The sequence below is a fragment of the Acanthochromis polyacanthus genome, chromosome 11 (assembly GCF_021347895.1).
Source record: "Acanthochromis polyacanthus isolate Apoly-LR-REF ecotype Palm Island chromosome 11, KAUST_Apoly_ChrSc, whole genome shotgun sequence".
Taxonomy (NCBI): Eukaryota; Metazoa; Chordata; class Actinopteri; family Pomacentridae; genus Acanthochromis; species Acanthochromis polyacanthus.
Window position 1 is genome coordinate 11,765,318 of NC_067123.1, and position 24,702 is coordinate 11,790,019.

At 38.6% G+C, this 24,702-nt stretch overlaps 1 protein-coding gene and 2 gene segments (V, D, J or C); 1 reads left to right on the forward strand and 2 right to left on the reverse strand.

The window, feature by feature from the left end:
• Nucleotides 1–24,702, forward strand: part of LOC127536233 (immunoglobulin kappa light chain-like) — a 30,726-nt gene that overhangs the window by 3,616 nt on the left and 2,408 nt on the right. The window contains exon 4 of the mRNA XM_051956065.1: nucleotides 14,473–14,514. Coding sequence (XP_051812025.1) covers nucleotides 14,473–14,514 — 42 coding nt within the window. The remainder of the gene's footprint in view (nucleotides 1–14,472; nucleotides 14,515–24,702) is intronic.
• On the reverse strand, nucleotides 2,826–23,754 carry LOC127536241 (Ig kappa chain V region Mem5-like). The segment is given in 4 exon segments: nucleotides 2,826–3,246; nucleotides 8,231–8,268; nucleotides 23,073–23,367; nucleotides 23,582–23,754. Coding segments are annotated over 4 exon segments (714 nt in total).
• LOC127536244 (Ig kappa-b4 chain C region-like) lies at nucleotides 6,660–7,634 on the reverse strand. The segment is given in 1 exon segment: nucleotides 6,660–7,634. A coding segment is annotated over 1 exon segment (258 nt).

Sequence of the window (24,702 nt, forward strand, 5' to 3'; positions counted from 1 at the left end):
GTTTATTTAGCTTCATCTCGTCAGTCTGGAGTTCCTGATCGTTTCAGTGGAAGTTATTCTGGAACTCAGTTTACTTTAACCATCAGTGGAGTTCAGGCTGAAGATTCAGGAGTTTATTACTGTCAGCATAGCAGCAGCGTACCGTTCACACAGTGATACAACGTTGTACAAAAACCTCCCTCAGCTGAAGAGGAACTGATCTGAATCAACAGCTGCTCAGAAACACATACATTCAGACTAATTTACCCTTTACAATACAACTGTAACACCTTCCAGATAATTTTTTATGTTTTACATTTTATAAAGTCAAGTCATGTTTGTCAAACACTAACCTTCATTATTTAAGTTCTTCATGTTGTAAATAATACTGTAATGTTTCAACACATGATAAACAAAACAGTGAATTTAGATACAAACAATTAGCTAGTTTTTTTACTTTTGTCTTTGCTTTCAACAACGTTGTTCTCCTAAACTGAGAGAAGAAAATAAGTAAATATTAACAACACAAGAATAATTTGTGCTACTATAAATTCTCCAGTTGACATGATGCTTCTAGTAATTAAACAATGTGAGCATGTTTTCCTTCTGTGAACAATTTCATCTAAGATTTAACTGGCACAATTCAGCACATAACTAAATGCAGATCATTTGTGTTTTCTTATTTAGTCAATTTGAACAACTAGAACAAAACTTCAGTCAGTCTGATGACAGAAAGCAAAAGTTGTTTGGATTACATGAACCTATGTAAAACGCAGCAACATACACACGTGGACAAAATTGTTGGTACCCCTCAGTTAAAGAAGGAAAAACCCACAATTCTCACTGAAATCACTTGAAACTCACAAAAGTAACAATAAATAAAAATTTATTGAAAATTAAATAATCAAAAACAGCCATTACTTTTGAATTGTTGATTAACATAATTATTTAAAAAAACAAACTAATGAAACAGGCCTGGACAAAAATGATGGTACCTCTATAAAAGATTGAAAACTGTTTGACCAGAGTGACATGATTAACTCAGGTGTGTCATTTAATTGACATCACAGGTGTTTCCAAACTCATAATCAGTCAGTCTGCCTATTTAAAGGGAGACAAGTAGTCACCCTGCTGTTTGGTGAAAAGGTGTGTACCACACTGAACATGGACAACAGAAAGCGAAGGAGAGAATTGTCCCAGGACATCCGAAAAAAAATTATAGACAAACATCTTAAAGCTAAAGGCTATAAGACCATCTCTAAACAGCTTGAAGTTCCTGTGACAACAGTGGCTCATATTATTCAGAAGTTCAAGACCCACAGGACAGTAGCCAACCTCCCTGGACGTGGCCGCAAGAGGAAAATTGATGACAAATTGAAGAGACGGATCGTTCGAATTGTATCCAAAGAGCCCAGAGCAACCTCCAAAGAAATTAAAGGTGAACTCCAAGGCCAAGGTACATCAGTGTCAGATCGCACCATTCGTCGTTGTTTGAGCCAAAGTGGACGTCATGGGAGACGACCAAGGAGGACACCACTGCTGAAAAAAACTCATAAAAAAGCCAGACTGGAATTTGCAAAAATGCATGTTGACAAGCCACAAAGCTTCTGGGAGAATGTCCTTTGGACAGATGAGACCAAACTGGAGCTTTTTGGTAAGGCACATCAACTCTATGTTCATAGACTCAAAAACCAAGCATACGAAGAAAAGAACACTGTCCCTACGGTGAAACATGGAGGAGGCTCAGTAATGTTTTGGGGCTGCTTTGCTGCATCTGGCACAGGGTGTCTTGAAAGTGTGCAAGGTACGATGAAATCTGAAGACTATCAAGGCATTCTGGAGAGAAATGTGCTGCCTAGTGTCAGAAAGCTTGGTCTCAGTCGCAGGTCATGGGTCTTCCAACAGGACAATGATCCAAAACACACAGCCAAAAACACCCAAGAATGGCTGAGAGAAAAGCGTTGGACTATTCTAAAGTGGCCTTCTATGAGCCCAGATCTGAATCCCATTGAACATATGTGGAAGGAGCTGAAACATGCCATTTGGAGAAGACACCCATCAAACCTGAGACAACTGGAGCTGTTTGCTCATGAGGAGTGGGCCAAAATACCTGTTGACAGCTGCAGAACGCTCATTGACAAATACAGAAATCGTTTAATTGCAGTGATTGCCTCAAAAGGTTGTGCAACAAAATATTAAGTTATGGGTACCATCATTTTTGTCCAGCCCTATTTCATTAGTTTGTTTTTTTAAATAATTATGTTAATCAACAATTCAAAAGTGATGGCTGATTTTGATTATTTAATTTTCAAAATGTTTTTATTTATTGTTACTTTTGTGAGTTTCAAGGGATTTCAGTGAGAATTGTGGGTTTTTCCTTCTTTAACTGAGGGGTACCAACAACTTTGTCCACGTGTGTATAACAGATGTTCCACACTGATAATATCCATGGACACACTGATCTGATGAGTAGACAATCATCATTAAACACTCGATCAGCATTAATACAAAGGATGAAAATGACAAAGTGTTAATTATATAAAGTGATTGTCTCTCATCTGGCTTAACAGACTCCATTAGTTTCATGTTTGATCACTTCATGCAGATGAAATCCTGCTTTCTCTTTCTGAACCTAAAACATACTTACAATTATTTTGACAAAAATCCACTTCAACACTTGTTCAAAAAAGATAAACTTTAATGACTGATGGTATTATTTTTGTCCTTTTGAATTGTGCTAATTGAAATAATGGTAACACTATAAGATGTTTATGCCAAAAAAAGAACTCAATCAACTTGATTTTTTGATGACATTTTTATTATCTTAAAATGTTTTCACCATCAGAATGAGGTTGAGATTTGAAAGAGAGTAAGTTATAGAAAGCAAACAGAGAACAGTATCAGAACAGAACCAGTGTGATGTTCCCAGTGGGTGAGGTCAGGACTGGGAACACTGGTCTCTCCTCAGTGTCTCTGAGAGTGGAGTCTGGGAGCCCTGGGTGGCCTCACAGCTCACAGAGCCCACCTTCCCCCACTGGTCTGCAGGGAGCCTCAGGGTGCTGCTCCAGCTGTAGAGGCCGTCCTCCTGCAGCACCCCGGGGCTCCTGCTCTCCTCCCAGCTGCTGCTGCTGCTGCTGCCGTCCACCTTCCAGGACAGACTCCAGTCTGAGGGGAAGCCCTTGTTGGCCAGACACATGAGCGTGGCCTTCCCCTGCTGCAGCTCCTCTGTGGAGGGGGGCAGCACCGTCAGGGAGGGACGGACATCACCTAGGAGACACCAATCAGGTTAGAGGACAGGGAGCACACAGCTGTCAATCAAACAGCAGCCACTTGGACACCTTCACTGTGAGAGACTTGGTTTAGTCCTTCAAGGAGTTTCTGTCAGATGCTTTTTCTGCTCCACCAGTCACTCACTCACACATTGTTTCACTTCCCTTTAACAAACCTCTCATGCACATCAGCACACAGAGAATCATCAAACAGTCAGAAGCAAGTCAGACTGTTCAACAAATAAAAACAGTAGTTTTGGAAACATTTACAACTCAGATTTTGCTTCAACATGAATAAATATTCTGCCTGAACATTCTGAGTACTTAGTGGAAACATTAACAAGAAAGTGCAACAATTGCTGTCAAATCTTGTTTTCTTCAATCGTAATTAGCTACATATGGAAAAGTAAAATGTTTTTCATCAGCATAGTTTTCCTGTTTCAGTGATTTCCACCGTAGAATTTGAAACAATATATCATAAAATAAAGAATATTTTAAACTATTTTCAAAAGAACAAGATTTTACGCTACATTTCACAGCCTGGAAGTTTTCAAAATTCAGGTTTAAGATATTTACATTAAATGACGCTGATCTGAATTAGCCTCCATCAGGAGACATGAAAACAAGATTTACAAATTTAAAAAAGACATTTTTCTGTCCTTGTGATCCTCAGAAATAGAATTCGAACATTCCTTTCCAGTTTTGTATTTAGACTTGAAGTATAAACTTACGTCCAAATTCCAGTCTGGTTCCTCCACCAAAAGTCCACCACAGTGATACAAACTGATTGAGCCGCCGTACAAAAACCTCTGACTGTAGAGAGACACGGCTCTCTGACTCTGAAAGAAAACTCAACACAAACAGTCTCAGTGAGTCAAACAGCTGCTTCACATCAAAATAAATTTTTTCAAAATGACAGGAATTTGAAAATATATTAATTTGTCTTTATTATTTATTTTTTTAATAAGTCAAACTAAAAGTGAATGTTCTGGATCAAAAATCAATCAAGCAAAAAATTATGTGAAAAAACTGTGAGAGGCAATAAATCTACATAAACAGCCAGAACTCATTTGTGATCAATAAACTGATGACGTGATTGATCCACTGACGATCAGCTCTGTAATGTGTTTGCATATGTGTCCTGCCTCTGAGCTCCACACGTTAAGAGGCCAGTGTTGATCAGAGTCTGTCCAGACCTTTCACAGACTCTGACACGCCCGCAGCACAATGATGATGTCCCTGACTCTACTGCTGGCCACCCTGGGGCTCCTTGTTCAGGGTGAGACTCTCTGCTGAAAACTTTGCTTCAGGATGCAGCAGCTTCACCACAATCATGTTGTGCTGTGATGGAGAAACACTGAAACAAGCAGCACTGACCTTCTTCCATCTGTTGTCCATGTTCAACCAATGATCCTCTTGTGTTTGGTTGCTGATCATCTTTCTCCAAGCTGGATTTGTCTCAGTAATCTTTCTTCTCTTTTTCATGTTTTCAGGTTCATCATCAGAAATCATCCTGACTCAGTCTCCTGGATCTCAGTCTGTTGTTCCAGGACAAACTGTCTCCATCAAGTGTAAAGCCAGTGAGAGTGTTCAAGCTGATATGCAGTGGTACCTTCAGAGAACTGGAAAATCGACACAACTCCTGATCTATAATGATGTAACTCGTTACTCTGGAGTTCCTGATCGTTTCAGTGGAAGTCGTTCTGGATATGACTTTACTCTGACCATCAGTGGAGTTCAGGCTGAAGATTCAGGAGTTTATTACTGCCAACAGGATGAAAGCTTACCGTTCACACAGTGATACAACGTCGTACAAAAACCTCCCTCAGCTGAAGAGGAACTGATCTGAATCAACAGCTGCTCTAATGGACAAACATTCAGACTAATTTACCCTTCACAATACAACACAATTCTATGACCTTTCACATTATTTTTCACATTTTCCATTTTATACAATCAAAATGTTTTTTGTCAAAAACCAGAACCAAGCTCTCATTATTTCAGACTTTTATGAGTTCAATAATATTTTAATGCAACAACACCTGATAAGCAAAACAGCTGATTGAAGTACAAACATTCAACATGAGCATTTTATGTTGTTGCTTTCAACAAGGCAGAAACCTTATTGTCTGAAACTGAGAGAATGAAATAAATTATTTTCAGATCTTAACAACACAAGAAAAAAGTATGGTGTTACAAATCTTACAGTTACAATGATACTTCTAGGAATTAAACATGATGAGCATCTTTTAGTTCAATAAACATTCTCAACAAATGTTTAAATAGCACAATTCAGCACACAGATAAGTGCAGAAATTTTAAAAATTATTTGATCAGTTTTAAATGAATCTCCTCTTATAAAGGCTAAGTTTGTCTCTTAAATGAAACTGCAGTTGAAATTTATTGCACCAACATATGATTGACGTTCCACACTGAAAACAGTTAGCATTAATCATTTTTTTAAAAAAAATTCAGCATTATCACAAACCATAAAAATGACAATGTGTTAATTGTTTATAAAAATTCTGTCTCTGAGCTCCTTGGGCAGTTCCTTCGACCTCATGATTATCATTTGCTCTGACATGCACTGTGAGCTGTAAGGTCTTATATAGACAGGTGTGTGCCTTTCCTAATCAAGTCCAATCAGTTTAATTAAACACAGCTGGACTCCAATAAAGAAGCAGAACCATCTCGAGGAGGATCAGTAGAAATGGACAGCATGTGAGTTAAATATGAATGTTACTGCAAAGGGTCTGAATACTTCTGACCATGTGATATTTCAGTTTTTCTTTTTTAATAAATTTGCAAAAAATTCTACATTTCTGTTTTTTTCTGTCAAGATGGGGTGCTGAGTGTACATTAATGAGGAATAAAATGAACTTTTTTGATTTTGGCAAATGGCTGCAATGACGCAGAAAGTGAAAAATTTCAAGGGGTCTGAATACTTTCCGTACCCACTGTATATTAAACACTGACATATGAAATACATTTTTAACATTCAAAATCTTTAACAGTAAAAATTCATGATAATTTTTTTTTTTAAACTTTGGGTTGTTTTATTTATCTAAATGATGTGTCTATAACAACAACAACAAAAAGTCAACAGATGTGTTTACTTGATGCATTTTTGTTGCTTTAAAATGTTTTCTAAATTGCAGCAATCACAGCATGAATGGGACTGGAAAGACAGAAAGCAAATCACTGCATGCAGATGGCATCCTGCTTTTTCTTTTAAACCTAAGAATAATTCAGATTTTTGAGACAACAACGTGCTTCGAGACTTGTTCAAAACAGATCAACTTTAATAATTGATGGTTAATTTTTTTGGTTTGTTGGTTTGTGTCAATTAATCAAAATAATTTGATGCTATAAGATTTTCATACCAAATAAAAGAATACCAAAAACATTGACTTGTTTTCTTGATACATTTTTTATTATTTTAAAATGCTTTAACCATCAGAATAAGGATGATTTTAGAAAGAGAGAAAGTTACAGAGAGCAACCAGAGAACAGTATCAGAACAGAACCAGTGTGATGTTTCCACATGATAAAGATTCATGACAAAATCCACAATAAAGTCTGCAACCTGAGAGACAAAGTATGTTGTTTTCAAGCATAAAAAGCAAAAGTATCACTGAAGGTGAACAATATTAATGATAAGATAAAGTCGCAATAGAAAAGTGAGACAACGACAGAAAGAGAAATACAGAGAACAGCAGAGTGGAACCAGTGTGATGTTCCCAGTGGGTGAGGTCAGGACTGGGAACACAGGTCTCTCCACAGTTTCTCTGAGAGTGGAGTCTGGGAGCCCTGGGTGGCCTCACAGCTCACAGAGCCCACCTTCCCCCACTGGTCTGCAGGGAGCCTCAGGGTGCTGCTCCAGCTGTAGAGGCCGTCCTCCTGCAGCACCCCGGGGCTCCTGCTCTCCTCCCAGCTGCTACTGATGATGCCGCCATCCACCTTCCAGGACAGACTCCAGTCTGAGGGGAAGCCCTTGTTGGCCAGACACATGAGCGTGGCCTTCCCCTGCTGCAGCTCCTCTGTGGAGGGGGGCAGCACCGTCAGGGAGGGACGGACATCACCTAGGAGACACCAATCAGCTTAGAGGACAGGGAGCACACAGCTGTCAATCAAACAGCAGCCACTTGGACACCTTCACTGTGAGAGACTTGGTTTAGTCCTTCAAGGAGTTTCTGTCAGATGCTTTTTCTGCTCCACCAGTCACTCACTCACACATTGTTTCACTTCCCTTTAACAAACCTCTCATGCACATCAGCACACAGAGAGTCATCAACACGTTCAAATATGTCAGATACTCTGGAAATAAAAGCAGCAGATGTGGAAACATTCACACGTTTTTCTTTAAATCATAAACAGTATGAAGTAAACACTGCTTTGAAATATTTAGTGGAAATAAAACCAGCAGATGTGAAAACATTCATAATTTTCACCTTAAACTGTAAAATGTTTGAACTAAATATTACTTTAAATCATCTTATGAAAATAAGACAAGAACATCAACTCACCACCAAAAAAAGTTCTGCACATGGTTTTCTATCATTTTTTAACTGTTCACATGATTTTAAACTAAATTTGAAACAATTTCTGACAAAACACAGACATCAGAGATTTTCTACATTTTTATATTCTAATGTTTCATTACAGTCTGTGTCATATTTGTTGAAGAAAGTGTTTCTCATATAAAACAAATCATAGAAACAACAGTTTCTTCAAAGGAAATTTGGAAAAATTATTCTGTGATAAAATTCAATAAATAGATTAATTTAATTTAACTACAATTTAAGCTTGAATGTTGTGTCAGAGAGAAATGAGAGCAAAGCTGATCAGAGTTAACCTTCATGAGGAGAAATTAAAACAGAAATAATGTAAGGAATTTTTTTCTCTCACTCAAACCATCAGAAAAGGTCATTTAATCACATTTTAAATTATTGTATTTAGTATCAAATACAGTTTAAACTTACGTCCAACATCCAGTCTGGTTCCTCCACCAAACGTGTACCACAGTGATACAAAGTGATTGAACCGCCGTACAAAAACCTCTGACTGTAGAGAGACACGGCTCTCTGACTTTGTCACACTGAACTAAACATGCAGACACTAAAGATTCAACTATGAACACCAGAAAATGATTTATCTTCTTTACCATTTCATTATTTTAAATCTGTTTTGTTAAATTTTAGAATTTCCATTGACAAAGTCCATGTAGTGTCCTAATGACTAAATGTTTGTTCAAGAATTTACAAGAAAAGATGTTGATATTCTGCCATATAATTAATAGACACACTAATACAACTAAAAACGTCATAGATCATTCAAAAATGTATCAAAAATGTAACTTACGTCCAACATCCAGTCTGGTTCCTCCACCAAACGTGAGCCACAGTGATACAAACTGATTGAGCCGCCGTACAAAAACCTCTGACTGTAGAGAGACACGACTCTCTGACTTTGTCACACTGAACTAAACCTACAAGCACTAAAGATTCAACTATTAACACCAGAAAATGATTTATGTTCTGTACCATTGTATTATTTGTATTCCATTTTGCCAACTTTTTAAATTTCCATTGGTAAAGTCGACATAGTGTCCTCATGACAAAATGTTTGTTCAAGAATTTCCAGGAAAAGCTGTTTATACTCCTCAGTATAATTAATGGACATGGTCAGGACACTGAAACAGTGTTAGATCTTTAAAAAATATATCAAAGATGTAACTTACGTCCAACATCCAGTCTGGTTCCTCCACCAAACGTGAGCCACAGTGATACAAAGTGATTGAGCCGCCGTACAAAAACCTCTGACTGGAGAGAGACACGACTCTCTGACTCTGAAACAAACAAACTCAACACAAACAGTCTCAGTGAGTTAAACAGCTGCTTCACATCAAAACAAATTTTAACACAATGGCAGGAATTTAAAAACAGATTAATTTGGCTTCATTATTTAGTTTTTTATACGTGAAATTAAAAATACATTTTATGGATGTATAAATCAATCAAGCAAACATTTCTATAAAAAAAATATTTTCAGAGACAATAAATCTAAACAAACAGCTAGGACTCATTTGTGATCAGTAAATTGATGATGTGATTGATCCACTGACGATCAGCTCTGTAATGTGTTTGCATATGTGTCCTGCCTCTGAGCTCCACACGTTAAGAGGCCAGTATTGATCAGAGTCTGTCCAGACCTTTCACAGACTCTGACACGCCCGCAGCACAATGATGATGTCCCTGACTCTACTGCTGGCCACCCTGGGGCTCCTTGTTCAGGGTGAGACTCTCTGCTGAAAACTTTGCTTCAGGATGCAGCAGCTTCACCACAATCATGTTGTGCTGTGATGGAGAAACACTGAAACAAGCAGCACTGACCTTCTTCCATCTGTTGTCCATGTTCAACCAATGATCCTCTTGTGTTTGGATGCTGATCATCTTTCTCCAAGCTGGATTTGTCTCAGTCACCCTTCTGTTCTTTTTCATCTTTTCAGGTTCATCATCAGAAATCATCCTGACTCAGTCTCCTGGATCTCAGTCTGTTGTTCTCGGACAAACTGTCTACATCAAGTGTAAAGCCAGTGAGAGTGTTGAAGGTGACATGCAGTGGTACCTTCAGAGAACTGGAAAATCTACACAACTCCTGATCTATTATGATTCAAACCGTTACTCTGGAGTTCCTGACCGTTTCAGTGGAAGTCGTTCTGGATATGACTTTACTCTGACCATCAGTGGAGTTCAGGCTGAAGATTCAGGAGTTTATTACTGCCAACAGAGTGAAAGCAGACCGTTCACACAGTGATACAACATCGTACAAAAACCTCCCTCAGCTGAAGAGGAACTGATCTGAATCAACAGATGCTCAGACACACACAGAGATTCAGACTAATTTACCCTTTACCATACAATGCAATTCTACCACTGTTCACATTATTTTTCACATTTTTCATTTTATACAGTCAAAGTATTTTTGTCAAAACCAGAACCAAACACCAATCCTCATTATTGAAGAACTTTATGCCTACAATAATGTTTTAGTGCTACAACACATGATATAAAAAAAGCAGATTGAAGTACAATCATTCAGTGTTAGCATTTTTTGAAATTTAGTCTTTGCTTTGAAAACGCCCAAAACTTTATTTTCTGAAAATGAGAGAATAAAACAACAAACTACCGTATTTTCAGTTCTTAATTGTTTTAAGTGATTCTCTTGGTTGGTTTAAAATGCTCCACTATTTTCATGTTTCATCACTTTATGTGTGATGGATTGGTATATCTGTAATACCAGCTGTATTAGTTTTCAAATTCTGATTCTTGAATTTTCATAACTGAAGGTATCCAAGTCATTTCAGAGTTCATTCTGATTTCATTAATGTTTATTGTCAATTGCAGCGATCTGAGTTCAGTCATTGTCATTGCGTTATGTTTTATTTCCAAGACACATGGGCAGCTCATTCAGCCAGTGCATCATCCCACCCAGAAACAGAACTGAGCGCTTCAGCGCTCCTTTGTGCCCACCGCCATCAGACTCTTAAACAGCAGCGGAGGCCAAAGTACATCAATGCACTGACCCACCCCCCACCCCCCACCCCCCCGTAATTACTGTACATAACTCCTGCTGATTACTGTATTTAACTCTTGTTACTCTCACACTGTGACTTTAAAGGGGAAGGAGCATTGTAATTTTTAACAGCCATACTTTTAATCATTTCCATTAAAGGAGCTTTCTGACTGTTTTTAACTGACTTTTAATTCATTAAATGAATATATTTCAAGCAAATGAACCTATTTATGCATTTTAATCATCAGATTTTAACTCTTGGTGGATCAGATGTAACCTTTTCAATGTTTTTATGTATTTTAGTTAACTATTTATTTATTGATGTCACATTTTTAGGTGGGCTACACGTAGATGCAGCCATTCAGCACAGTGACGCTTACGAAGCAGCGGTGGAAGTACATAGGTGCCACCTCTTGCCAGGTGTGAGCCCTCAAGTCAAACCTGCACATGCTGTTGAGCTGCTCCATACTGTCATAGCCTCCAATGCAGTAGATGTACCCGTTGAGAAAGATGGTAGGCACGAGGATGCTGCAGACTGTTTGACACCCAGATCCAGTCATCAGTGCGTTTCTGTTTTTCTTTTGTGACACCAATTAGGATTGTCTGTGGAAATCTATTAGGCTGATAAAACTATGTTATGTGAACTTTTCACCTCCACTACCTTATGAAACAACTGAAAGCTCCTTATTTCAAAGTTAGAACTTTTTGTTTGCTTTGTTGTTTTTGCACTGAGCCAATCATTTCAAAGCATATTCATCATTTCACTAGAATTATGACTTAGTCTGTTTTGGCAAACAGACTTCAACATTCATGAGGGAAAAATAAAGGAAGAAGAACCTCGAAGTGGAAAACAAACAGATACTGAAGACTAATGAAGATGTATGTTGTCGCATCATTGTATTTGTGTTCAGTGGAATGTGAGTTTCTGTTAAGTTTGACTGAGGGAGGTTTTTTCACTGTGTGAACACATTTGAGCTGTGATAACCCTGATGGTAGTAAACTCCTGAATCTTCAGCCTGAACTCCATTGATGGTCAGAGTGAAGTCAAGTCCATTCCCTGCTCCGCTTCCACTGAATCTGGAGGAAAGTCCTGAAACTTTGTATGATGTGAAATAGATCAGGAGTTTAGGAGCTTCTCCAGTTTTCTGATGGTACCAGGCCAGGTAGTAATTTGAACCAGACTGGTGAGCTGCTTGTCTACTGACCTTACAGTCAATAGAGACAGTCTGACCAAGCTGCACTGATTTATCTGTTGACTGAGTCACAACAACATTTTGTCCAACAGACTCTGAGGAGACAGAAAAACACTGGACATGAGATGATAAACTGAAACTCAGATACACAAAAAAGGTTTTTCACATCTCAGAGAAATGATTTTCTCACCCTGAGTGAAGCAGAGGAGAGTCCAGATGAAGATGAAAGTCATGTTTTTGATGAGGAGGATTTCTGTGTCTTCTGTTGTCATGGAGGACAGCTGTCAGTCATCCAGTGTTCAAGTGTCAGGACTATAAAGTCTCCCAGAGCACTGGAGCATGGTGCTGCTGATGCAAAGTGTCTCTCTATGGAAATGCTCTGACTGAATGTTGATTGAAAACGTGGCACCATTTGCTACAAATTAAACAACAAGCATGAAACATAATTATTTTTGCCAACACATGGAACTCTGTTGTGGTGAGTTCTCATATAAATTGTTTGTGTTTTAGACAGAGAAACTTATTTTACTGAGTTTGATGATTTTTAGTGAGCTAACAGACACTCTAAATGAATAATCATTCCATTGAATATGCAATGAATCACTACTAAAATCAGAATTAGTGATCCCCAAAGTATATCACTATGAACATCCTCAAAAAATGCAGAAGTAAATATTGAGCTCAGCTGCACCTGGTTTGCAGCAGATTAGGTGAAATTACTGCTTGTCAGTTTCGAATATGGAAAACTGTTTTGTGATATGCGATAAGTTGTCTGTAACTTATAATAATGCAAAGACATTAAAAATCTATCTGACAGATCTCACTCTTTTTGTTTTTTGTTTTTTTTGATTCGTTAAAAGCTTAAAAGGTCCACACTTATGCAAATGATATAACTACTTTAAGAATCCTTATTAGCTGAAGTTCTGGTTACAATCAATCTGCATTTAATCATGCTAACTTTAAATTATAAATGAATAAGATTGTGTTATTTTCTAGCATGTACTTGAAGATCATACCCAAAAATATGTCATGCATTTTTATGATCGGACAGGAAGCTTGTCTTGACCACAGTTCTCCCAGTAACTCATTATGTTGACATCTAATATCTGCATCTTCATTCAATATAAATATTGTCTTAGAAATATTTTTTTAAAAATGTGAATTGCTGGACTTTGTGTTCTTCAAAGAAATATCCACACAAGTCAATTAAACTTCTGTTTCAGCAAATGTGAAGAAACCATTTTTGAATAAAGAACTGCAGTTTATGTCCTCAGCTCAAAGAACTCTTTAGAATTACTGTAAATATTATAAATACAGTAAAAATTGTACATGTTCAAATGTCTGTATGAAGATAAAAATAGAAAGTGTGTTCAGTGAACTGTCGCAGTAGTTTCCACTTGCAGCAGTTTCAGTTCAGTTTCTGTTTAGTGTAACTGAGGGAGGTTTTTGTACTATGAGTTTTCACTGTGTGAGCAGAAGTTGACTGTTTGGCCAGAATTCACCCTTACAATAATAAACTGCAGCATCTTCAGCCTGAACTCCACTGATGGTCAAAGTGAAATCTGTGTTTGATCCGCTGCCAGAAAATCGATCTGGAATCCCTGAAACTTTGCGATTGCCATAGTTGATAAGCAGTTTAGGAGGTTCTCCATCTTTTTGTTGGTACCAGTATAAGTCTGTCCCACCATCCACTGCTTGACTGGTTTTACATCTGATTTTAACAGAGTCTCCCAGAGCAGAACTCACTGATCCAGGCTGAGTCACTGTGATCTGACCTCTGGACTCTGAGGATACAGAGACACAAACAGAAAGCAGAGTCATGGTTTTGTGGGCTTCATTTCAGAGGGATGGATGTTGATAGAGGACTTTGATTCTCTGGACTTTGCCTGTGAAGCAGCAGCAGAGGAGAGTCCAGATGAAGATGAAAGTCATGTTTTTGATGAGGAGGATTTCTGTGTCTTCTGTTGTCATGGAGGACAGCTGTCAGTCATCCAGTGTTCAAGTGTCAGGACTATAAAGTCTCCCAGAGCACTGGAGCATGGTGCTGCTGATGCAAAGTGTCTCTCTATGGAAATGCTCTGACTGACTCCAACAGGGACTTGGGTCAATCTGATGATGCAGATTATCATTGGATAAAAAACATTATCAGAATATTGATCAGTAATTTGTAATTACTAATTTCTGACTGTCTTTTATGGCTTTTTGTGGCTTTAAATTTTCTTTTTAAATGGAAATGTTTGATTGATGATTACATTGAAAGCACTCAGTATTAATCTGACATATTAAAAACAATATGTTTTAAAATCCCTGTCACTCTGATCAAGTTTATTTTCATGTGAAGCAGCCGTTTGACTCACTGAGACTGTTTGTGTTGAACTTGTTTGTTTCAGAGTCAGAGAGTCGTGTCTCTCTACAGTCAGAGGTTTTTGTACGGCGGCTCAATCAGTTTGTATCACTGTGGTGGACTTCTGGTGGAGGAACCAGACTGGATGTTGGATGTAAGTTTAAACTGTATTTGATACTAAATACAATAATGTAAAGTGTAGTGAAATTCTGTTCTTTCACTGTTTGAGTGACAAAAAAATTTCCTTACAAACAAATTTCTGTTTCTCCTCATAAAGGTTAACTCTGATCAGCTGCTGTAATTTTTGTCTGACGCAACGGTCCAACATAAAATATAGTGAAGTTATCATTGTAAAATTTGTAAATTTCATCTCAAAACATTATTTTTCCAATTTTCTGACCAATTAGCTTATATTAAAGAAAACTTTTTATAAGTAACACGACAGAGACTGTAATGACAGAAAAAATGGACAAAAATCTCTGATGTCTGTGTTTTGTCAGATATTGTTTCAGATTGAGTTTAAAATCATGTGAACAGTTAAATAGTGATTGAAAACCATTTGCAAAACATTTCATGGTGGTGACTTGATGCTGTTGTCTCATTTCCACTAGATTATTAAAAGTCATGTTTACTTCATACTGTTGATGATTTAAAGTTAAACTTGTGAATGTTTCCACATCTGCTGCTTTGTATCTGACATATTTAAAAGTGTTGATGATTCTCTGTGTGCTGATGTGCATGAGAGGTTTGTTAAAGAACATCACACTGGTTTCACTCTGTTAAATTTGACATGTTTCAGTTACAATATTTAGCAGCTTGTTGCAGTGTTTCAATATTATTTCAGTGCTTCTGAACAATAAAAATCTCATCATCCAATCAACTGTTTTCATGTTTTTTCTTACAAAGTTACTCTTTCCGTCTGTTTCTCTCAGTGATATCGGAGATGATTTTCTTTTTATGAACTTTTATTAAAACAGAATCCTTGACAAAGAATATCACACAACATGTAGACCAAAAGTGACAATAGCCAGATGTACTACAAGTACAATAACAAAAAAAAAAAAAAAAACATTTTTGATGTATCAAAACTCAAACCAAATGACAGAAATGAGGGAAGAGGTGTACCTCTACATTGATCAATTTTAAACACACCCCAACAATTTCATTTACCACATTATCCTTTTGCTAAGTGTTCTCTTACAGAAACCCATTTATTTCGACAGAAGTCCAACCTTAACTGCAGTCTTGCTGTACACTCCATGCACTCCACATCTCTGAGTCTTTGAGTCCACTGGTCTATGGTAGGAGGGTAAGGCTTTAACCAGTTCACTGTAATCATTTTATGGGCTATCAATACAAGAGTTCTGAGGATATATCTGTTGCCTCGCCCCATTCCTTCCAAAGAGACATTTCCTAAAATTACCTGTTGGGGCTCCATTGGTCTAACAAGAGGTAAAATCTTTTGTATTTCTCTCTTTACATTTTCCCAAAATGAATGAACTTTGGGACAGTCCCAAAAAATGTGTGAAAAATCCCCTGTCTGACCACAACCCCTCCAACATAAAGGGGTGGAATTTCTGTCATAAATAGATATGGTTAGAGGAGTTTTGAAATATCTCATCCTCACCTTCCAGCCAAACTCTTTCCAATTAGGGTTGGTTAGACATTTATGCCAGTGGGTAGAGTGGCCGTCTTGCAACCGGAGGGTTGCGGTTCAATCCCCCGGCCCGTCAAGCTCATGTCGAGGTGTCCCTGAGCAAGACACCTAACCCCTAATTGCTCCTGATGGGTCATGGTTAGCACCTTGCATGGCAGCTCCCGCCATCAGTGTGTGAATGTGTGTGTGAATGGGTGAATGTGACGTATCATGTAAAAGCGCTATATAAATACAACCATTTACCATTTAGGACACCCAGGACCTCTCCCACTCATTGTCTGCAATCATGGTATTAGCCTCTAATTCCCATTTACCCTTTACCTCTAATGTATTGTCAGTCATGTCCAAGCGGATACTCTTGTATAAGCAAGATACTATTTTTTTATGTGTATTTCCCTCTCCACCAAGCCAATCTACAATACTTCAAAATGAGAGGATAAATCCTAAATTTTGACCCAATCCTTATGTGACATCAGATAATGACCTATTTGAAAAAATCTAAATAGATCATTTCGAGATATACCATACTTGACCTGCAACTGTGAAAAGGTCCTGAGTGCTGTTCCCTCAAATAGTTGATTTACCGTTATCAAGCCCTTTTCAGCCCATCTCACAAAACCCCCATCTAATTTGGCTGGAAGAAAAGCATATATGGACACGATGTTTGTTGCCCTTGATAACGATAATGACAGATTGAGACATGTCCTTATTTGCATCCACACTTTTAAAGTAAAATTTACCCATTCATTCTGTATCCTAAGTTCTTGCCAGGTCTCAGGTTTCAAGAAAGGGAGAATGGCCAGCGATACACCCCTAACAGAGCCCTGTTCAATACTTATCCATTTTGTACTCATATCAAGCCTAACCCATGAAACCAGTATTCTCATCTGTGATGCCCAGTAATAATTTAAGAAATGAGGTAAGGCTAAACCGCCCTTTTCCTTGAGGGAACAGAGAATTTTAAGCCTCACTCTGGGTCTTTTGTTCTGCCAAATAAATTTAGAAATAAGCTTATCCAAAAAATTAAAAGCAGACATAGGAACTGAAACAGGAAGAGCACAAAACAAAAATAGCAACCTCGGCAAGACGTTCATTCTGATGGTTTCCACCCGACCTATTAAAGACAAGGGAAGCATCTCCCATCTTTCCACATCTTTTTTGATCTGATTTAAAAGTCTATCATAATTAGCCTTGTATAGTTGAGAAGAATGATGTGTCAGAATGACACCCAAATATCTGAAGGGTCAGCTGGGATATGCTCCAGCCCCCCCGCGACCCTAGTGAGGATAAAGCGGTGTATAGGGAATGGATGGATTACCCTGTCGCACCCCTTTCTTAAGTTCAAAAAAATCGGAGCAGTAACCATTCACTCTAACTTTAGAGACTGGATCTTTATTTAAGGTATTAATCAAATTAATGAATGTAATATCAAACCCCATTTGTTCCAATGTGTAATTTAAAAACGACCAATCAACCCTGTCTAATGCTTTTACAGTGTCAAGACTGAGAAGCATAGAAGGGTGAATGGAATTTTTTGCTACTGACTGTAAATTTAAGGCCCTTCTAATATCATTTGCACCCTGGCGTCCTGGTATAAATCCAGTTTGGTCAGGATTAATTAATTTGCCCAAATATTTCTGTACTCTGGTTGCCAAAATAGAACTGAGAATTTTAATATCATTTCCAAGGAGGCTAATAGGCCTGTAAGAGCCGCAGTCTAATGGGTTCTTCCCCTCCTTATGAATTACTGTTATAATGGCCTCCGACCAGCTTTTAGGTGGGTTGTTTTCACATAAAGCATATGTGAAAACATCACAAAGTTTGGGCGATAACTCCTTCATAAAAATCTTGTAAAATTCACATGAAAAGCCATCAGTTCTGGGGGATTTGTTGTTTTTCAAGAATCTAATGGTTTCTTCTATTTCCCCCACTGTAACTGGGTTAGTCAACTGTTCGGCCTCTAATTTGGTCAGTTTTGCCAGGTTAATATTTTTAAACAATTCTTTGATTTTTGTCACATCTTGTGCCTGATCTGGTGAATCATAAAGTATTTTATAAAATATTTCGAACGCCTCCGCCACCTCTGCTGGATGTGACACCTCAGTAGAAGAAATGGGATGTTTTTTTCTAGGACTTATACGACTAGACTGTTCTTTTCTTAACTGAAATGCAAGCAGACGGCTGGCTCGGTTTCCATTCTCATAATATTTTTGCTTTGTGTAATGAAGAGCGCCTTCTGTTTTTAGAGTGAGTATTTCATCTAGACTCATATTACTGGCCTCGTTGTTTCAAAATGTTCTCGTCACCAGTTATCTTATGCTCATCCCCTAATCTTTTTATATCACATTCCAATAGTTTCTCTTTTTCTCGTCTTTGACTATTTAATTTAACAGCTATTTCAATACATTTACCTCTCAGTACCGCCTTCGCTCCATCCCACAAGGTGGAGGGGGATACTGATCCATTACCATTAAGTTCAAAATATTCTTCTATTGTCTGTCTTAGTTGTTGCTGTATGGTTGGATCTAATAACATCGAAACATTTAACCTCCAGTACTTAAAGTGTCTTCCAAAACCTATATTTAATCTCATTCTGGCCGGGCCGTGGTCAGATAAAGTAATAGGCTCTATAGTGCAATCCTCAACTTTATGAAGACTCTGCTTGGAGATGCAAATCATGTCAATTCTAGAATAAGAACCATGAACCTGAGACCAAAATGTGAAGTCCTTTATCTTTGGGTTCAAAGCTCTCCAGCAATCACTCAGCCCTCCTCTAACAAGAATTTTTCTGCGTTGGATTTTCTACTGGGGGGTCCATATTCAGCTGGCAACTTGTCAGTTTTCGAGTTGAGGACACAATTGAAATCTCCCCCAAGAACTACTGTACCCTTAGCTTCCTTTGCTAATATAGATGCTATGTCTTTTAAAAAGGGGTCATCCTCGTTTGGTGCGTAAACATTCTTAATTGTAAAGTGTACTTCTATTGCTCCCACGACCGCAATATATCTGCCCTGGTTGTCCTTTAACTCCCTTTGTACCGTAAGACCAGTGGACCGGTTAACCAAAATCGCCACCCCCTTCTTTTTACCATTTGGACAAAAGGCATAAAACACTTGTTCAACCCAATCCCTTCTTAATTTCTTGTGTTCTGCCTCAGTCAGGTGGGTTTCCTGTAATAAGTCAATCGAACAATTACATTTTTTCAACTGACCTAAGATCTTTTTTCTCTTAATTGGGCGGTTAATTCCTTTAACATTATATGAAACAATGTTTAGTTTTTTCATGTATTAGTATTTTTTCTTTCCTTTTTTCTGCCACTTCTCTAATCTCCTCGTCCTTCCACCTTGCAAATGAATTTTTCCTGTCAAATTCCAGTAACTGGGGTTTAATATCATAACCATGCGTGGACCTAACTGACATGTCAAGGATATGAGAACTATTTACAAGAAAACTCAGAGGAACAAAATGAACCAAATGAATAAGATCGACTTCCACAAGTCCCACTGGATGCAAAACTGAACCCAGCCCGAGTTGTATCCTAGGCCTCTGCCTAGGATACAAGAGAGTGGTGACTTTTTAACCTCTCTGGGAAATCTGCAGAGTGCCATCCAAATCACCAACCAAAGAGAAACAGAAACTCCCTGGTGAGATTGTAACCCTATCCTGGGTCTTTTCATGTATAAGAAAATAAAGGAGTGTGTCGTCCCCCCCCCCCCCCCAAGCCCCTAATTTTCATTAACATATACCAATAACTGTTTATCAGCGTGGCTACCTGCATCAAAAGTCCTAAAGTGGACTAATGTAACCGCTTAACACATTTGGTGTAAATGACAACATTAGCAAAAGTAAGATACCTGAGCGCATTTGTTATCTCAGTCCTGCAATAATGACCGCAAGTCCGCATCTGACAGCGTCGCTCCTCCTCCTCCTCTTCTTCTCCTACTGCCCTGCCTTTGCCACGACTCTTTGGAAAGCTCCTGCTCCATCCGCTCTCTGTCGCTCACCTACACAGAGATGTCCAGATCCTTCAGCGTCGGCTGGGCCTCGATTAGATTTGGGAATGTTTTTACTCCAGATTCCAAGTTGATCCTCAGCTGTGCCGGAAAGTGACATCTGGCCTGAATCCCTTTCTCCTTTTGCAGGGCCGGCTCTCCCTATACGCAAATTAAGCGGCTGCTTAGGGCCCCGCCGCCACTAGGGGGCCCCCGAATTGACTGCGTCTGATGGTCTGACCCACAGACTGCCATCTAACATTACTTGCTTCGGACTAACCTGGCAACCACCCAACACGCGTTGTAAGTTCAGTGTCGCTGATTGGGCGGCAGCCGCAGCCCCAGACATGTGTCTGAGAGTCTCAGGGGCACAAAAAAGAAAGAGAAAACGGTTGGAGGAGCAGGAAAAGAAAAACAAGGATAAAGGTAGGTTGTATGACCTTTTTGTTTAGATAAATGCTGAGAGCATCGCAAGTTTAGGGCTCAGTCTGAGTCTTGTTTACCACAGCGCCTTTTCCTCCTCCGGTTGGATATTTGGTAATTTGCAATTACATTTTCTAACCTTTAATATATAACAAATCCCTTCACTTAATCCAAAATGATCTAAATCCTCGACTCTAAACAAAACCGGAATTAAAACCCGTTAAGGTTCAGCGGCCAGCGGGCGGGCCGTTTTGATATTTACATAAACATTTTTCGAAATAGAACAACACTGCCAACTCGATGATAGAAACATTATACACCGATGGAAAGCTTAGATTCTTACGAATCCACCGGTATAAACCACTTTCAGATGTGATTACCACAGTGGGTAATATAAACACATTTGTCCAACAAACAACCAATATCCATCCTTCCGTTCTCTATACACGGCTTTAACGTACACAGCGCAACTCACATTTGCGGGTTCATTATTACACAGAGATGAAAAGAGAAAGAGAACCGAAAAAGCAAAAAGAAAGTAAAGATTTTGGTGTTCAAGAGAACTTGGTTTTTTATGTATGTTATAAAATCAAAATATTTTGAATTGTCCTTTTGGAAAAGATCTTCCATGTATAATAATATAAACATGTCATGTGCCTTTTCAAATATGAAAATATGTTTTTCTGGCATGCCAATCTGTACTTTTATACTGTTTTACAATCATTTGTAATAAAAAAAGTAAGCTAAGCAACCTTACAGGTAGTTTCTGTTCAAAGATAAAGGAAACTTTAAAAAAAAACATCTAAATGAACTTCCAACATCAACATAGTCAGTAATGATCAAAGAACTTGATTACATTACTTGAGTAAAAGTAAATTGGGTCAAAATTTACCCCAATAAATGTAAAAGTAATTCAGTGAAGTGAAAGTAAAGAAGCATTTGCTGTAAAGTAAAAGCATAAAAACTGCTGAAATACATGCTATGAATTATAATTTTGGGGCTTAAAAATTACTACCAGTATGATTTCCTGCATGGTAACACAACTGGGTTTATTGAGAAAATTATAAACAACACTTGACTTTGACTGTGGTCACAACAGGCACAAAGCACTTAAGCCTACATTTTAATGATAATATAACATTCAATTTATCACATGTAGGCCTACTTTCTCTATCAAACAAAAACACTTTCAAGTCTATTTGTATTTATTTTTAGACATACAGTTTAAAAAAAATAGTTGCATTACCTTCAGTCAAGCTCATTCATCACAAATTGTTTCAAACTTTATTGTTCATTGGCTGCAGTACATTTCTTAATCCACTCATGGCACCAGTTAGTCAAACCGACACTGTGTGATACATGAATAATACAATGAGGGAAAAGTGTGACACACACGATGGGGTCTCATCTACCCATCACTACTTGATATATATTCAGATTTTGCACTGAAGTCGTTCGTGGGGGGGCCCCAAGGTAAATTTCACTTAGGGCCCACTGAAGGCTTGGGCTGGCCCTGCCTTTAGCTGTTTTATCACCCGATGCACCCGGGCTCTCTTCATCTGTACCTCTGGCGAATAGTCATGGTCAAAGTATATGACTTGCTCATGAAACATGACTTGCTTCTGTCCCCATGCTTGCCTCAGTACCGCTTCCTTCTCAGTGAAGTTTAGAAATCGAACAATTATGGAGCGCGGAGGTGCCGAGTTGGCCGGTTTGAGCCCCAAAGCCCTGTGTGCTCTCTCAATTTATGGGATCACCTCCATTGGAAACTGCAGTGTGGTTTTAATAAGTTGTTTCACAAAACCAACCATGTCGTTTTTCTCACTGCTTTCAGGGACTTGATAAATTCGCAGGTTGTTACGGCGCAAACGATTTTGTAGGTCATCACATAGGTTGGTGAGAGACGTCTCCCGTCTGACCAGGTGTCGCAGCCTCTCGTGCCGCTGGCCAGCGTCCTCATTTGCACTGACTCTAGACAAGAGATGATATTCAATCCAGAAAAAATCTGAAAAATCTGTTGCAGTGAAGTATTACATAATGTAAATCTATAAACAGTTTACTTTTGATTATCAAAACTGATGAACTCAGAGACATAAACCAGTGATGGTGATGAAAATCAATTTGCTTGTGATCTGACTGAATAAACTCTGGTTCTTATTCCAACTGCAGATTCTGTTGTCACTCTCAGAACTAAAAGATCCTCACATTGTTTAATTACAGGAAGCATCATCTGAAATTTAGAAAATATAGCAGCAATGATTCTGGTTTGATAGCGAGCTGACAAAACATTCAATTATTTTCTTCTTCCAGTTTCAGGAAGTTTTTGTCTTTTTGAACGCAAAGACTTATTTTAGCTGAATGCTTGTAGCTATACTACGTCGTTGTTCATGTGTTGTAGCGTTACAATATTATTGAAAGTATGAATAATTTAAATATGACGTATGGTGTTTTGTTTGGCATTTGATAAACATGATTTGACTTTATAAAATGTAAAATGTGAAAAATACAGTGGGAAGTATTAGAATTGTGTTCTATGATAAAGTGTTAATTAGTGTTTGTGTTTCTGAGCAGCTGTTGATTCAGATCAGTTCCTCTTCAGCTGAGGGAAGTTTTTGTACGACGTTGTATCACTGTGTGAACGGGTAGCTGTAATCCTGCTGACAGTAATAAACTCCTGAATCTTGAGCCTGAACTCCACTGATGGTCAAAGTGTAGACAGGATCTGATCCACGTCCACTGAAACGATCAGAAACTCCAGACTGACGTGTCGCAGCGTCATACATCAGGAGTTTTGGAGCTTCTCCAGGTTTCTGAAGGTACCACTGTAGGTTGTTACCAACATATGAACTGGTTCTACATGTGATGGAGACAGTTTGTCCTGGAACAACAGACTGAGATCCAGGAGACTGAGTCAGGATGATTTCTGATGATGAACCTGAAAAGATGAAAAAGAGGAGAAGGATTACTGAGACAAATCCAGCTTGGAGAAAGATGATCAGCAACCAAACACAAGAGGATCATTGGTTGAACATGGACAACAGATGGAAGAAGGTCAGTGCTGCTTGTTTCAGTGTTTCTCCATCACAGCACAACATGATTGTGGTGAAGCTGCTGCATCCTGAAGCAAAGTTTTCAGCAGAGAGTCTCACCCTGAACAAGGAGCCCCAGGGTGGCCAGCAGTAGAGTCAGGGACATCATCATTGTGCTGCGGGCGTGTCAGAGTCTGTGAAAGGTCTGGACAGACTCTGATCAACACTGGCCTCTTAACGTGTGGAGCTCAGAGGCAGGACACATATGCAAACACTCAGAGTCAGTCTGCTGCAGCTGTCCTCAACACATCACCAGGTTTCCTCCTCACTGATGGACAAGTAGGCGGTATTTAACTGGTGAGTTTTTAATCTGGATTTGAAAAGAGGCAGAGAGTCAATATTATGGATGTCCAGTGGGAGTGAGTTCCAGAGTTTGGGAGCAGAGTGGCTGAAAGCCCTGCTGCCCATGGTGCTGAGGCAGGCAGAGGGCATCATAAGAGGGATGGAGGAAGAGGACCCGACAGAGCGAGTGGAGGAGGCAATGCGAATGGGAACAGATAGATAGAGAGGGGAGAGGTTGTGGATGGCCTTGAATGGAAACAGGAGGATTTTGAAATGAATTCTGAGTTTGACAGGGAGCCAGTGGAGCTTCTGTAGGACGGGGGTGATGTGATGAAATGAGGGGGTTTTGGAGACGATGCAAGCAGCTGAATTCTGGATGAGTTGAAGCTTATGGAGGGATTTGTGAGGGAGACCAAAGAGGTGAGAGGTACAATAGTTGATATGGGAAGTGACGAGGTTCTGGACAAGAATAGAGGAGTTATTGGGGGGTGAGGGAGGGGCAGAGATGATTGATGTTGTGGAGATGAAAATATGCAGACCAGGTGATGTTATTGATATGGAATTGGAAGGAAACTGAGAAATCCAGAACTTCTGACTTTGAGCAATGTCTGAGTTAAAATATTGCAGTTTTTCCTCAATATTCTAAATAATAAGATGCACCTGTACATTGGTTCTGTCTTACTGTAGATCTGTTTGCACTTTAAAAGTGCTATGTTGATGACTGTTTTTACTTCTTATTGAGTGTTTCACTTTCTACCTCTGATTGTGTAAATCTGATAAGAGGAATGAAATTTTGAAGCATAACATAATCCACGCAGCAATGAAGTAAAGATGCAAAATAGTATAAAGTTTTGTAGATATATTCATCAACATTTATAACAAAATTTGTGTGAGGGACA